Raw genomic sequence first — 14,955 nt, forward strand, 5'->3', positions numbered from 1 at the left:
GCAAGGCCGACGGACTCCCGGCCGCCAAATGCTGCACTTTGGGAGACGCTCCCCGGCGGGTCAGGGAGGGAGCGCCCACCCGCCGCCAGCCTGTTCCAGGAACTTCTGGGGACTTCCGGTGGGCCTGGTGTCCCTCTCGCCCGCAGACCACACAGCGGCCCTCACTAGCCAGCCTCGGCATGGCCGCCCCAAGCCCGACTCTCCAGCGCGTCTTCCGAGCCCACCTGGCTGACTGCCTCCTGGGCGGGGCTTGGCTCCAGACACGCGGCTACTCCGTCTGCAAATGTAGTCTCAAATGGGTGGGTGGAAGGAAAAGCCCCTTTGGGCTTCAAAAGGGAGGCTTTGCACCATCTGCATCAGACGGGGCTGAATCGGGCTTGTGTCGGACACTTGGCAACTGGCATGTAAGTATTTTCCGGTGTATAAGACGAAAAATCTTGAAAATCTTCTCAAAAGTCGGGGGTCGTCTTATACGCCAAGTTATCTTATACGCCGGAAAATACGGTACTCCATTCCCAGAATTTTGACCAGTTACATTTTTCTGCTCTGGCCCTTAAAATGTCACATTATAATAAGTGTTAGGATTCACCTTTAATGAAACTCCCTGAAATGTAAAATACATTTTAAGCACTGATATCCTGTAATTCAACAAATATTGAAAAAAAATTAATAAAAGTAAAATAATGTATGTTGAAAAAAGATAAAAATAAAACAAAATGTGATGCTTAATACTATTTGTTTTTTTGTTGATTTCTTCAGGATATGTTTTATGCTGAATTATTTTATCATTTTTTATTTTTGTCAATTTGTAATTTTGAATTCTGATCTTTTTTCCTTTTAATTGTTGGTTGCTCAGAGCAATATATGGGGGGGAAATGTACATATTTTGTATATAAATAAAGTTATTCAGTTAGATCTGTTTCAAAATTTTCACAATCACTTTTCAAATATATGGTCATGCTGACTTTAAAATTTGAAGTGGTGAACAAATTAGTCAAACTAAAATGAGCTGAGCTATTTTGGAAAGGTTTGGGGTGGATCAAGGCAATTAATCTAGTCTACAATGAAACATTTCTCAAAATGGAACTTAAAATTGTGCCAGCCTTGTGCAGAGGAAAAAAGCAGCTGTCTTTTCAGGCTGCCAAGAAATATGGGAACCCAGAAAGGCAAATATGAATGAGTGAGTCAGAAGCCAATAAGCCAATAATCACAACTATCATTAGTTACCTGATATCACAAAAATATACCCACCCACCCCTCCATCTTAATTATCTTGTAATCTTTTAACTGGCATTCCTCAGCATTATACTGTGTTTGCTTAAAAGTAAAATGTATAATCTATCACTAGGTAGGATGTTGCTCTTGAATACGTTCCTAATTTGTAGATTATACTTGATATGGCAATCTGTTGTAATTAATAATCTATTTTGCAATTGAACTTTTATAAAAAATAATCTCTAAAGCCACTATTCATATATTTCCACTGAGACATTTGGTGCATTACTTTCTTTTTTATAATCATAGGTATCACACAAAACGAAAAGAGCAGTTAAAATACAAATGCAAGAAATAGCCATAAAATCACACAAGACTGCATAATAGACAATAGAATTCAAAATCTACCAAAAGGGGTAGCTTTAGCTATAACATATTTCAATGACTTAATACAGACATGTCAAACACAAGGCCCGGGGGCCAGATGTGGCCTGTGAAATGGTTTCATGTGGCCCGCGAAGCCATCCTGGAAACAGTGAGGGAACGGCCCCCACTGCCCTGGCCCTGGCCCAGAGACCCTCCTCCTGCCAGAGACCCTCAGATCTGTCCTACTCCTGCCCAGGCCCCCATAGGCACCCTTGATGCAAACGATGTAGAGCTGGCCGTGCCCAGGCCATATGCACTCTAGCCACGCCCACCCAGTAGGCCACGCCCACCCAGAGCATACCCACCCGGCCCCCTGAGGGCAACCGCAATGCTGATGTGGCCCTCAATGAAATTGAGTTTGACACCCCTGACATAATCAGAAAGTAGTCTAATAAACTGAAACTAGGCCTGTTTAAGAATGGAATATTTGAACTAAGCATGCAATTATCACTGTGAGCAGCCTATAAAGAAGAATACTTAATGATGTTTAAAGCCCTTTTCTTTTAGTATAGGTCAGGGGTAGGCAACCTTGGCTCTTTTATGACTCATGGACTTCAACTCCCAGAATTCCTAAGCCAAGGTTGCCTACCCCTGGTATAGGTGATCCCATCAGTTTGTCTCTATACAGGGTAAACAACAGCTAGAATGAGAATTGAATACATGTGTATTGATTCTGTTGTGGAATCTCAAGTCAAGCAGAAACAGGAATGTCTCTTTCTTCAAATTGTGAATCAGTGCTTTAATTTTGGCAGACAGGTGAGTTTGCTACAAATGGGACCTGAGAAATCTCTGCTAGACAACACTGTGAGCCAACAGAAATGTTAGGAAACAGCTATTTATTGTTGATAGCATAGATATTGAGAACTGAGTCCTCAGTTTTGATTAACTGTAATACTTCCAGTACGTGCTGTAAGAGAAGAGGACACAGGGGAACAATTATTTCAGTTGACCAGGTCATTTCTGTGTTATACATGAAGTAAAAACAAATGTATGACAAAAAGAGGTTAGAATAAGAAATGTCTTAAGAACCTCTTTGGAAAGCTGTGAACCTCTTTAAGTCCCTTGGGGGAGTACCATCCAAATTGGCTTTCTCAACCTCAACTTTGTACAGGGGAATAGCTATGGAAATATAAGCTTCAATGGGAAATTACTTAAGTGATTGATAAACTTTAATGGGAAATGCTTGAGGATTTGCATTTATTGATTCGGGGTAGTATATTTAGTTTCCTTTTTGAATCCATATAATTATTAACTCTGATATTTTATTAAAAAGCAACATAACTGACCTAAAGGTGCTTTTCAAAAGGCCACAGGACTTTCTTGGTTTTTTCTCTTAAAGATATTCTGCTTCTTATCTAAGAAGCTTCTTGGATAAGAAGCTTGATTAAGAATTGAAGAAACTTCTTGGATGAGAATCAAAATGTTTTCAAGGGAAAAACCCAAAAAGGTCAGGTTGCCTTTTGAAAAGCACATTTGGGACAACCATGACCTGGATGAGGCTTACCTATAAAAATTAGGCAAGATTTTCATAATCATGAAGCTCATTGGTGATTCTTTACAAATTACTTCCCAACCTACTCAATTTCATAGGGTTAAATTGCAAGAATAAATGAGCAACGGAACATAGTGAGTGAGAGTATTCACTATGTTTCCCTGTCAAAGTAAACATAAAATGGTGGGTAGTTATGACCCTAAAGATTGAAGGCTAAATGGAAAGGATTTTCACTCCTATTGGAAGGTATCAGTTGTATCAGCCATCATAGAACTTTTAATTTATTTATTTATTTATTTATTTATTTATTTATTTATTTATTTGTTTTTATAAACCGCCCTTCTCCCGAGGGACTCGGGGCGGTGTACAGAAAAAGGTAGGCATACAGAATGAACAACAGTGAAAACAAACAATAGTAAAATACAAACTGGGACCCCAATTAGAGCTATCAGGCCAGGCCGGATTGCTGGAACAGGTAAGTTTTTAATTTGCGCCGGAAGGTGCGGAGGTCGGGGGCCATCCAGATTTCGGTTGGTAAGCTGTTCCAGAGGGCTGGTGCACCCACTGAGAATGCCCTCCCCCTGGGGGCCACCAGCCGACATTCCTTGAGCGGTGGCACCCTGAGGAGGCCCTCTCTGTGGGAGCGCACAGGACGGTGGGGTGCTGACATTAGCAGAAGGTGCTCCCGTAGGTAGTCCGGACCCATGCCATGTAGGGCTTTGTATGTCATTGTTAGCACCTTGAACTTCACACGGAAGGCAACTGGAAGCCAGTGCAGCGCACGGAGGAGAGGTGTGATATGGGAGTATCGGGAGGCTCCCAAGAGTGTCCGTGCCGCTGCACTTTGCACCAGTTGAAGCTTCCGAGTGGATCTCAAGGGCAGCCCCAAGTAGAGAGCGTTACAGTAGTCTAGGCGAGAGGTCACAAGAGCATGGGTGACTGTACGTAAGGCATCCAGGTCCAGATAAGGCCGTAATTGGCGAACTAGTCGAACCCGGGAGAAGGCCCCCTTGGTCACAGCTCCTATGTGATCTTCCAGGGAGAGCTGCGAGTCAAGGAGGACACCCAGGTTGCGGGCCCTATCAACAGGGGGTAGTAACTTGTCCCCGATGTTAAGGGATGGGATGTTCTGAGTATCCTGGCTTGCCGGTACGTACAGCCATTCAGTCTTGTCCGGGTTCAGTTGAAGCCTGTTCCTCCCCATCCATTCCCGGACCGCTTTCAGGCAGCGGGACATCACGTCGAGGGCATCACTGATGTTGTTTGGAGTTGAGATGAAAAGCTGGGTGTCATCAGCATACTGATGGTACCCTACTCCAAAGCTGTGAATGATCTCACCCAGCGGTTTCATGTAGATGTTGAACAGGAGAGGCGAGAGGACCGACCCCTGAGGGACTCCGCAAGCGAGAGGCCTCGGGGTCGACCTCTGTCCCCCTGCCAACACCGACTGCGAGCGACCCTGGAGAAAGGAGGAGAACCAACGCAGAACCGTGCCTCCCACTCCCAGTCCCTTGAGGCGTCGCAGCAAGATACCATGGTCGATGGTATCGAAAGCCGCCGAGAGGTCTAATAAGACTAGGACAGAGGAATGGCCCCTGTCCCGGGGTCTCCAGAGATCATTTATCAGAGCGACCAATGCCGTCTCCGTGCTGTAGCCCGGCCTGAAGCCCGATTGGTACAGGTCTAGATAAACCGCTTCATCCAGGATCTGAGGGAGTTGGTGCGCCACCACGCTCTCAACAACCTTCGCAAGGAAGCGAAGATTGGAGACTGGACGAAAGTTATTCAATGAGGATGGGTCCAAGGTGGGCTTCTTGAGGAGAGGTCTCACCACCGCCTCCTTCAAGGCGGTGGGGAAGTGACCCTCACTCAGAGAAGCGGAGATGACCGCCAGGAACCAGCCTCGTGTCCCCTCTCGAGCTGAATATGCCAGCCAGGAAGGGCACGGGTCCAGTAAGCATGTGGAGGAGCTCAACCTCCTCATAATCCTGTCCACTTCCTTAGGAGTCACAGGATCAAATTCCTCCCAGATGACGTCGACAAGACTGTCCATGCCTTGTTCTTCCAACTCAGCCCAGTTGGAGTCCAGGCCGGTTCGGATCCGAGCAATTATATCCAGCAGATATTGACCGAATTCCTTGGCTCGACCCTGCAAGGGTTCCTCCCTCACCTCTTGGTTCAGTAGGGAGCGAGTCACCCTGAACAAGGCAGCCGGGCGATTATCTGCGGACGCGATGAGGGTGGAAAAGTAGTTGGATTTTGCTACCCTTATCGCAGCGAGATAAGACCTGGTGAGGATTCTTAATCGCAATCGGTCGGATTCGGATCGACTGGATCTCCAACGGCTCTCTAGGCCCCGTCTCCGACGCTTCATTTCCCGGAGCTCCGCGGTGAACCATGGGGCTCGCTGGGATCTGCACCGGGTCAGAGGCCGCAAGGGTACAACTCGGTCCAGAGCCTCCGTGGCTGCCTTCTCCCAGGCTTCCACTAAGGCATCCGCCGAGCTGTGAGCAGGGAGTGCATGTGCGTCCCCAAGCGCTGCCTGGAACCTATCAGGGTCCATTAGGCGCCTAGGGCGGTACCATCTGGTTGGCACCGCACACCCACGGCGGGGGGTGGCAAAGGGGAAGTCTAGCCGCACGAGGTGATGATCGGTCCATGACAGGGGCATAACAGTCGTGGCACCCCCACCGATATCGCGCCACCGTCCAGACAAGAACACCAAGTCTGGGGTGTGGCCTCTCTCATGAGTCGGTCCAGAAATTATTTGCGACAGGTCCATGGCCGCCATGGAAGCCATGAACTCCCGAGCCAGATCGGACGATCCTCCCAGGGACGATAGGTTAAAGTCGCCCAAGACCATGAGTCTTGGGAATTCAACCACCAACCCTGAGAGTACATCGAGTAGCTCGGGCAGGGCTGCCGCTGCACGATTAGGTGGTAGGTATACCAGCAGCAGGCCCAACTGCGCCCCCGGGCCGTATCTCAGTAGGAGAGACTCACACCCGACCATCTGAGGGACGGTGATCTCTCGCGGGCTAAGGGATTCCCTGATGATAACTGCCACTCCCCCGCCCCTCCCATGGGTCCGAGGCTGGTGCAGCACCTGGAAACCTGGCGGGCAGAGGTCAACCAGAGGGACACCACCCTCTTGGCCCAGCCAGGTTTCCGTGATGCAAGCCAGGTCCGCGTGCTCGCTCTCCACTAGGTCACGAACAAGGTGTGCCTTGTTAGCTACGGACCTGGCATTCAGGTAGACCAGCCTTAGCATAGGAGGCTGCACACCTTCGCTCCCGGGTCCTCCGGGGAAGTACAGAGGGTCGGAGCGTCTCACCGCTTGTACAGAGCGGAGATGACACTCCCGGTGACGATACGGCCCTCTGTTTAAAATTTACAAATTTTAAGATATCTGTCGCTTTAACTAATGTGAAGAGTATTGGTGACTTTCAAATAACAGTCCTCTTTTTTTAAACTGGAATTTATAGTTATGATAGATGCATCCTCACACTGTAAATGCACAGTGATGAAGATATTAAAACTCTGATTCCAAAACATGTTGAAAACACTATGTAATTGTTCATTGCACATGTTATTAAAACTTCCAGTGCCATTAGCTTTCATCATTTGCCACTGCCAGATGGTACTCTTGACAGAGTAGGAAGCAATCACTGAATAATGCAAGGAGAATAAAAAATGATGAATAATATATCAGAGAATTTCTCACCCTTGTTAGTTGCAGTGGCCAGTTAAAGGCAGGATCTGATATACATCAGTGGGACTTTTGCTTATTTCAGTTGGAGTTTCTTGCTCCCACAAATACTGATATTTGTTTTGCTTTGATGATGATTTCTGGCTTTCAATCTATGTCCTTTACAAGCTAAAGCAGCTTTTAGATAATAGACGGCAAAAGAAAGCCACCTGTGCCTTCTTAAAATTGAATATTACCTTGATTAGATATGCATGGAAAGGAACATTGATAATTGATTGATTGCATTAATTGCATATTTAAATTCATTTCAGCTGATCTTGTCATTAGTTTGTCAAAAAGAAGTGCATACTTTAATTTGCATTTCTCTATATACATATTTACGGATCTTTTAGTCATTGATAATATATTTTTGCATATAAAATCCTCCATGACATATAAAATATGATGCACTTATAATAACAGCGTTAGCTATTTTAGATATTTTGTTCTTCTCATTTTAAATGCATCTTTGAATTGTATCTAGCTTGGTGTGCTATAGAAATGTTATTTTGCTTCGTAAGATTGCCAGTTAACCTGTATCCATGACTACTTTTTTGCATTGCATAGATTATGAACTGTTAGTCAACAGTAATATGCTTCAAATAACTTACATTGTTTCCACAGTACTCCATAAATAAATTGTGTAAGATAATAAAGGTAACAACGATCAATTACATTTTCTGGATTCTCTCCCATAGGCAAGTTGTTGTTCTTTGACCTAGTGATTGACAACAAGACATATTAGCTTGAGTTTTATGTGGGTATTTTCATTTCATTTCATGGAACCAACTGCCGGTTGAGCTCCGGATGGCATCAGACCTCCGATCCTTCCGTCGCGGGTTGAAGACCCATTTATTTGAACTAGCGGGTCTGGCCTGATGGGGGTACATGGGTTTTTTATAGGCTTGTTTTATTATTCTAGTTTTAACTTGGGCATTGATTTAATTGTCTTTTAATGTTTGTATTGTTATTTATATTTATGCCCTGTGAACCGCCCTGAGTCCCTTTGGGAGAAGGGCGGTATAAAAATCTCAATAAATTAAATTAAATTAAATTAAATTTCATTTCTATGTCTTCATCCAATGAGAAAGCCAAGAGTGTCTGAAGTGGCAGATACTGGCTTCAAAGTGATAGATAAAACCAGATGATCCAGCCCTGACTCCTTGTTACACGCATACAATGCCTGTAATACACATTAAAAAGGGATGTGGCTTTGATTACCTAATTTATATCTACCACAGATATCACTGTGGATCCTCCTGATGTGTGTCTAGGACACCTCGGCACAGCCAGCTCGCCGCAGCCAACTCGCCATAGGACAATTTGCCCCAGACAATTTGCCGCAGGAAAAAACTTACATAATATCAAAGAAATGGTGGGACAGGATCGTAGAGAAAAGGATGGAAAAGGAGAGATAAAATGAAATGTGAATGGCAAAAATTAAACTATTTTTAAATTATTTTAAATAATTAAAAGTGTTGAATTGTCCCACGGCGAGTTGTCCCACAGCAAGCTGGCCATGGTGAGTTGGTCCATGGCAAATTGGCAGCAGTGGGTTGTCCCATTTTGCCCTGATGTTGTGAAACTGCCAGCCAAATGGTGATTAACTTTGAATCCTTGTGCAGCATGAAGAGGCATAAGGCTCAACCCTTTCCAAGATCCATGAAACTTCTCTGGTTGTTCCTAGGAGACAGCAGGCAGTCTGGGTAGACTCTTGTAATATAAGTGGAAGTCAGTAATGTTGCTGACTTAAGCTATTCACAGGTGGCTGTTGTTGCTTGCTCCTGATACTCTTCTGTTTTTTTATCTTTTCAAATGAGTAACTTGACTCTTCATGAATAAAAAAGAGTAGAGTTGGATGTCTACTAATACTTTAATCTGTTTTCTCTTTCTTTTTTCCCCCACTTGAAGGAAGATTGTTCAAAGATAAAGGGGAGATGGTTTTGTAAAAGCTAAAATAAATACATTTATTAATATTTTAACATTCTAAATATTTTAAACAATTTTTGACAGGCCTGAGGATATCACTTTTCAGTAAGGTTAGTAACTTGCAAGAACTCTTTTCTTAATTTAGTTTAATTCACTTTCCTTTTTTCCCCCAACAGGCCTGAGAATCCGTTTATTCAATTTTTCACTCAAACTTTTAAGCTGCATGTTATATATCGTTCGGGTGCTCCTGGATGATCCATATCGGCAACATGGATGGTAATCTTGACTTCTTTTAATTGTTCTCTCAAAATGTTTGAGAAATTGTTTTACTAAAATCAGTCATGCATAACACATGATCTCCTTACACATTTTTAATTCTAGAGCAGTCATTTTAATCCAATTCCAAATTTCATTATGTGCAGGTAGAGAGGACTCTATTATTGCGAGCAAATCTTAATTAGCACATTGTTGATAAAGTAAAATGTAAAGGAGACCAGAACATTGGTTGTTGTTGCTAATGTATCTCACATAATATACATTACAATGCACTATTTTTTTATATGGATTGGTGAGCGATATACAGTGTCTGCCATCTGTGTTGATGCTTCTGGACTTTTTTGTAATATTTGATTACTTGGAACATCAAATAGAGGTAGTCTTTGACTTATGAACACAATTGAGCCCAAAATTCTTGTTGCTAAGTGAGACATTTGTTAAGTGAGTTTTGCCCCATTTTATGACCTTTCTTGCCACAGTTATTAAGTGAATCACTGTGATGTTTAAGTTAGTAACACAGTTCTTAAGTGAATCTGGCTTCCCCATTGACTTTGCTTGTCAGAAAGTCTCAAGAGAGGATCACATGGCCCTGGGACACTGCAACTGTCATAAATATGAGTCAGTTGCCAAACGTCCAAATTTTGATCACGTGACCATGGGGATGCTGCAATGGTTGTGTGAAAAACGGTGATAAAGTCACTTTTTAGTGCTGTAAGTTCGAATGGTCACTAAATGAACTGTTGTAAGTTGAGGACTATCTGTATTCCTGCCTCGGTTGAGATCTTTGGCCATTAGAGCAAAGCTTTCTCTTCATTCTTTTCTATCACTTTGCTTTTAGTAATTATCCTTTTCCTGTATTAGTTAGTGCTTCCCTGTCATAAGCATTTCATTCTCATTAGGTATCCAGCAGGAGTTGATTCTGTATAATTTCTCTCTCTCTGTCCTTGGGTTAGTTGATTTTTACTGATGATTCTCAATATCACATTAGTGGTATCAATTACATGCTAAAAGTAAAGGTGAGATCACAGAATGAACGCCCACTCACCTCAGTATCTCTAAAATCTTAGTTTTTCATCCCAAACACCTGTTTGTTGTTTGTGTGCATGCATACATGTATACCCCCTTCATGGATTACTGCCTTGTCGTGGCGAAGGGGCTTGCGTAATTCAGTGAAGCTATGAGCTATGCCGTGCAGGGCCACCCAAGACGGACAGGTCATAGCTGAGAGTTCTGACAAAACGTGATCCACTGGAGAAGGAAATGGCAACCCACTCCAGTATCTTTGCCATGAAAACCCTATGGACAGTACCAAAAGGCAAAACGATATGATGCTGGAAGATGAGCCCCTCAGGTCGGAAGGCGTCCAATATGCTACTGGGTAAGAGCAGAGGGCTAGTACTAGTAGCACCAGAAAGAATGAAGCGACTGGGCCAAAGCCGAAAGGACGCTCAGCTGTGGATGTGTCTGGTGGTGAAAGGAAAGTCCGATGCTGTAAAGATTTTTTCTCCATAGGAACCTGGAATGTAAGATCCATGAATCAAGGAAAGCTGGACGTGGTCAAACAAGAGATGTCAAGACTGAACATCGACATCTTAGGTATTAGCGAACTAAAATGGACAGGAATGGGTGAATTTAATTCAGATGACCATCAGGTATACTACTGCGGGCAAGAATCCCTCAGAAGAAATGGAGTAGCCTTCATAGTCAATAAAAGAGTAGGAAAATCAATACTGGGATACAATCCTCAAAATGACAGAATGATCTCAGTTCGAATCCAAGGGAAACCATTCAATATCACAGTAGTCCAAGTCTATGCCCCAACCACCAGTGCTGAAGAGGATGAAATTGACCGGTTCTATGAAGCCCTACAGCACCTTATAGAACTAACACCAAAAAATGATGTCCTTATCATCATGGGGGATTGGAATGCTAAAGTAGGAAGCCAAAAGATAACTGGAATAACAGGCAAGTTTGGCCTTGGAGTACAAAATGAAGCAGGGCACAGGCTGATAGAATTTTGCCAAGAGAATACGATGGTCATTGCAAACACTCTTTTCCAACAACCCAAGAGACGGCTCTACACATGGACATCACCAGACGGTCAACACAGAAATCAGATTGACTATATGCTCTGCAGCCAAAGATGGAGAAGCTCTATACAGTCGGTAAAAACAAGACCAGGAGCTGACTGTGGCTCAGACCATGAGCTTCTCCTTGCAAAGTTTAGGCTTAAACTGAAGAAAGTAGGGAAAAGCACTAGGCCACTCAGGTATGAATTAAATCATATCCCTGTTAAATATACAGTAGAGGTGACAAATAGATTTAAGGAATTAGATCTGATAGACAGAGTGCCTGAAGAACTATGGACAGAGGTTCGCGACATTGTACAACAGGTAGCAACCAAAACCATCCCAAAGAAAAAGAAATGCAAGAAAGCAAAATGGCTGTCTGAGGAAGCTTTGCAAATAGCTGAGGAAAGGAGGGAAGCGAAAGGCAAGGGAGAAAAACATAGATATGCCCAATTGAATGCAGAATTCCAGAGAATAGCTAGAAGAGATAAGAATGCCTTCTTAAATGAACAGTGCAAAGAAATAGAAGAAAACAATAGAATAGGGAGGACCAGAGATCTTTTCAAGAAAATTGGAGAGATGAAGGGAACATTCCATGCAAAAATGGGCATGATAAAGGACCAAAATGGCAGGGACCTAACAGAGGCAGAAGAGATTAAGAAGAGGTGGCAAAATTACACAGAAGAACTATACAAGAATGAGCTTAACGTCCCAGATAATCACAATGAGGTGGTCACTGACCTCGAGCCAGACATCCTAGAATGTGAAGTGAAGTGGGCCTTAGAAAAGCTGAGCAACAACAAAGCTAGTGGAGGTGACGGTATTCCAGCTGAGCTATTCAAAATCTTAAAAGACAGTGCAGTAAAAGTGCTACACTCAATTTGCCAGCAAATTTGGAAAACTCAACAGTGGCCAGAGGATTGGAAAAGATCAGTTTACATTCCAATTCCAAAGAAAGGCAGTGCCAAAGAATGTTCAAACTATCGCACCATTGCACTCATTTCTCATGCTAGTAAAGTCATGCTTAAAATCCTACAAGCTAGACTTCAGCAGTATGTGGATCGAGAACTACCAGAAGTACAGGCAGGATTTCGAAGAGGCAGACGAACTAGAGATCAAATTGCCAACATACGCTGGATCATGGAGAAAGCTAGGGAGTTCCAGAAAAACATCTACTTCTGCTTCATTGACTATGCTAAAGCCTTTGATTGTGTGGATCATAACAAACTGTGGCAAGTTCTTAAAGAGATGGGAGTACCAGACCATCTTATTTGTCTCTTGAGAAACCTATATGCGGGTCAAGAAGCAACAGTGAGAACTGGACACGGAACCACTGATTGGTTCAAAATTGGGAAAGGAGTCCGGCAAGGCTGTATACTGTCGCCCTGCCTATTTAACTTATATGCAGAGCACATCATGAGAAAGGCAGTGCTAAATGAATCAAAAGTTGGAATTAAGATTGCTGGAAGAAATATCAACAACCTAAGATACGCAGATGATACCACTCTAATGGCAGAAAGTGAAGAAGAACTAAAGAGCCTCTTGTTGCGGGTGAAGAAGGAGAGTGCAAAAGTTGGGTTGAAACTTAACATTAAGAAAACCAAGATCATGGCATCTGGCCCTCTCAATTCCTGGCAAATAGATGGGGAAGAAATGGAGGTAGTGACAGATTTTGTTTTCCTGGGCTCCAAGATCACTGCAGATGGGGACTGTAGCCAAGAAATTAAAAGATGCTTGCTCCTGGGAAGGAAAGCCATGGCAAATCTAGACAGCACACTAAAAAGCAGAGACATCACCCTGTCGACAAAAGTGCGTATAGTCAAGGCTATGGTCTTCCCAGTTGCAATGTATGGCAGTGAAAGTTGGACCATAAGAAAGGCTGAGCGCCAAAGAATTGAGGCCTTTGAACTGTGGTGCTGGAGAAGACTCCTGCGAGTCCCTTGGACTGCAAGGCGATCAAACCGGTCAGTCCTAGAGGAGATCAATCCTGACTGCTCTTTAGAAGGCCAGATCTTGAAGCTAAAACTCAAATACTTTGGCCACCTAATGAGAAAGAAGGACTCACTGGAGAAGAGCCTAATGCTGGGAAAGATCGAGGGCAATAGAAGAAGGGGACGACAGAGAATGAGGTGGCTGGATGGAGTCACTGAAGCAGTAGGCGTGAGCTTAAATGGACTCCAGAAGATGGTGGAAGACAGGAAGGCCTGGAGGAACGTTGTCCATAGGGTCGCGATGAGTCGGACACGACTTCGCAGCTAACAACATACATGTATACATGTGTATGAAAGATACCACCTATCTTTTCCAAGGCTGGGTATCTTTTTGTTACCATGTGAGGTTTCAATGGATAGCAAGCTGTCTTAATTATTTAAGGCAGTTGTTTTCACCTAATGAATATTTATTTGTCCATTTATCATATTTCTATAGACTGCCATTTTACAAAATGTGACTCTGGGTGGCGCATTATATATATATATATATATATATATATATATATATATATATATATATATATATATATATATATATATACACACACACACACACACACACACACACACACACATATATATATACATATATATATATATATATATATATATATATATATATATATATATATATATATATATATATATATATATATATATATATATATATATATATATATATATATATATATATATATACAGTTGCAAGAAAAAGTATGTGAACCCTTTGGGATTATGTGTTTTTTTGCATGAATTGGCCATAAAATGCGCTCTAAACGTCATGTAAGTCACAACAATAAAAAAACACAGTCTGCTTAAAATAATACTACACAAACATTAGCTGTTGTTATGTTTTAATTGAAGATAAGATGGAAACATTCACAGTGCAGGATGGAAAAAGTATGTGAACCTTTGGACTTAATAACTGGTTGACTCTCCTTTGGGAGCAATAACCTCAACCAAACGTTTCCTGTAGTTGCAGATCAGACCTGCACAACGATCTGGAGTAATTTTGGACCACTCCTCTGCACAAAACTGTTTCAGTGTAGCAATATTCTTGGGATGTCTGGTGTGAATCGCTCTCTTAAGGTAATGCCACAGCATTTCAATCGGGTTGAGGTCAGGACTCTGACTGGGCCACTCCAGAACGTGTATTCTGTTCTGTTGAAGCCATTCTTTTGTTGAATTACTTGTATGCTTTGGGTCATTGTCCTGTTGCATCACCCATCCTCTACGGAGCTCCAGTGGCAGACAGATGGTCGTACGTTTTCCTGCAAAATGTCATGATAAACTCTGGAATACATTTTCCCATCAATGACAACAATCCGCCCAGGCCCTGAGGCAGCAAAGCAGCCCCAAACCATGATGCTCCCTCCACCATGTTTTACTTTGGGGATGAGGTTTTGATGTTGCTGTGCTGTGCCATTTTTTCTCCACACATAGTGTTGTGTGTTTTTCCCAGACAACTCAATTTTGGTTTCATCTGTCCATGTTTGAAGTTTGCAAAAGAGCACCTGGATGTTCCACAGGATTACTGGCAAAATATACTGTGGACAGATGAAACCAAAATTGAGTTGTCTGGGAAAAACACACAACACTATGTGTGGAGAAAAAATGGCACAGCACAGCAACATCAAAACCTCATCCCCAAAGTAAAACATGGCGGAGGGAGCATCATGGTTTGGGGCTGCTTTGCTGCCTCAGGGCCTGGGCGGATTGTTGTCATTGATGGGAAAATGTATTCCAGAGTTTATCATGACATTTTGCAGGAAAACGTACGACCATCTGTCCGCCACTGGAGCTCCGCAG

General features: G+C 43.0%; 1 protein-coding gene across 4 annotated transcripts in view; it reads left to right on the forward strand.

Moving 5' to 3' along the window:
- KCNT2 (potassium sodium-activated channel subfamily T member 2) overlaps positions 1 to 14,955 on the forward strand; it is a 267,504-nt gene that overhangs the window by 111,482 nt on the left and 141,067 nt on the right. For all 4 annotated transcript variants that reach the window (XM_083358889.1, XM_083358890.1, XM_083358891.1 and 1 more), the window contains exon 3: positions 8,987 to 9,086. In XM_083358889.1, the coding sequence (XP_083215015.1) occupies positions 8,987 to 9,086 (100 nt within the window). The remainder of the gene's footprint in view (positions 1 to 8,986; positions 9,087 to 14,955) is intronic.

This window comes from Vipera ursinii (assembly GCF_947247035.1).
Source record: "Vipera ursinii genome assembly, chromosome: 3".
Taxonomy (NCBI): Eukaryota; Metazoa; Chordata; class Lepidosauria; order Squamata; family Viperidae; genus Vipera; species Vipera ursinii.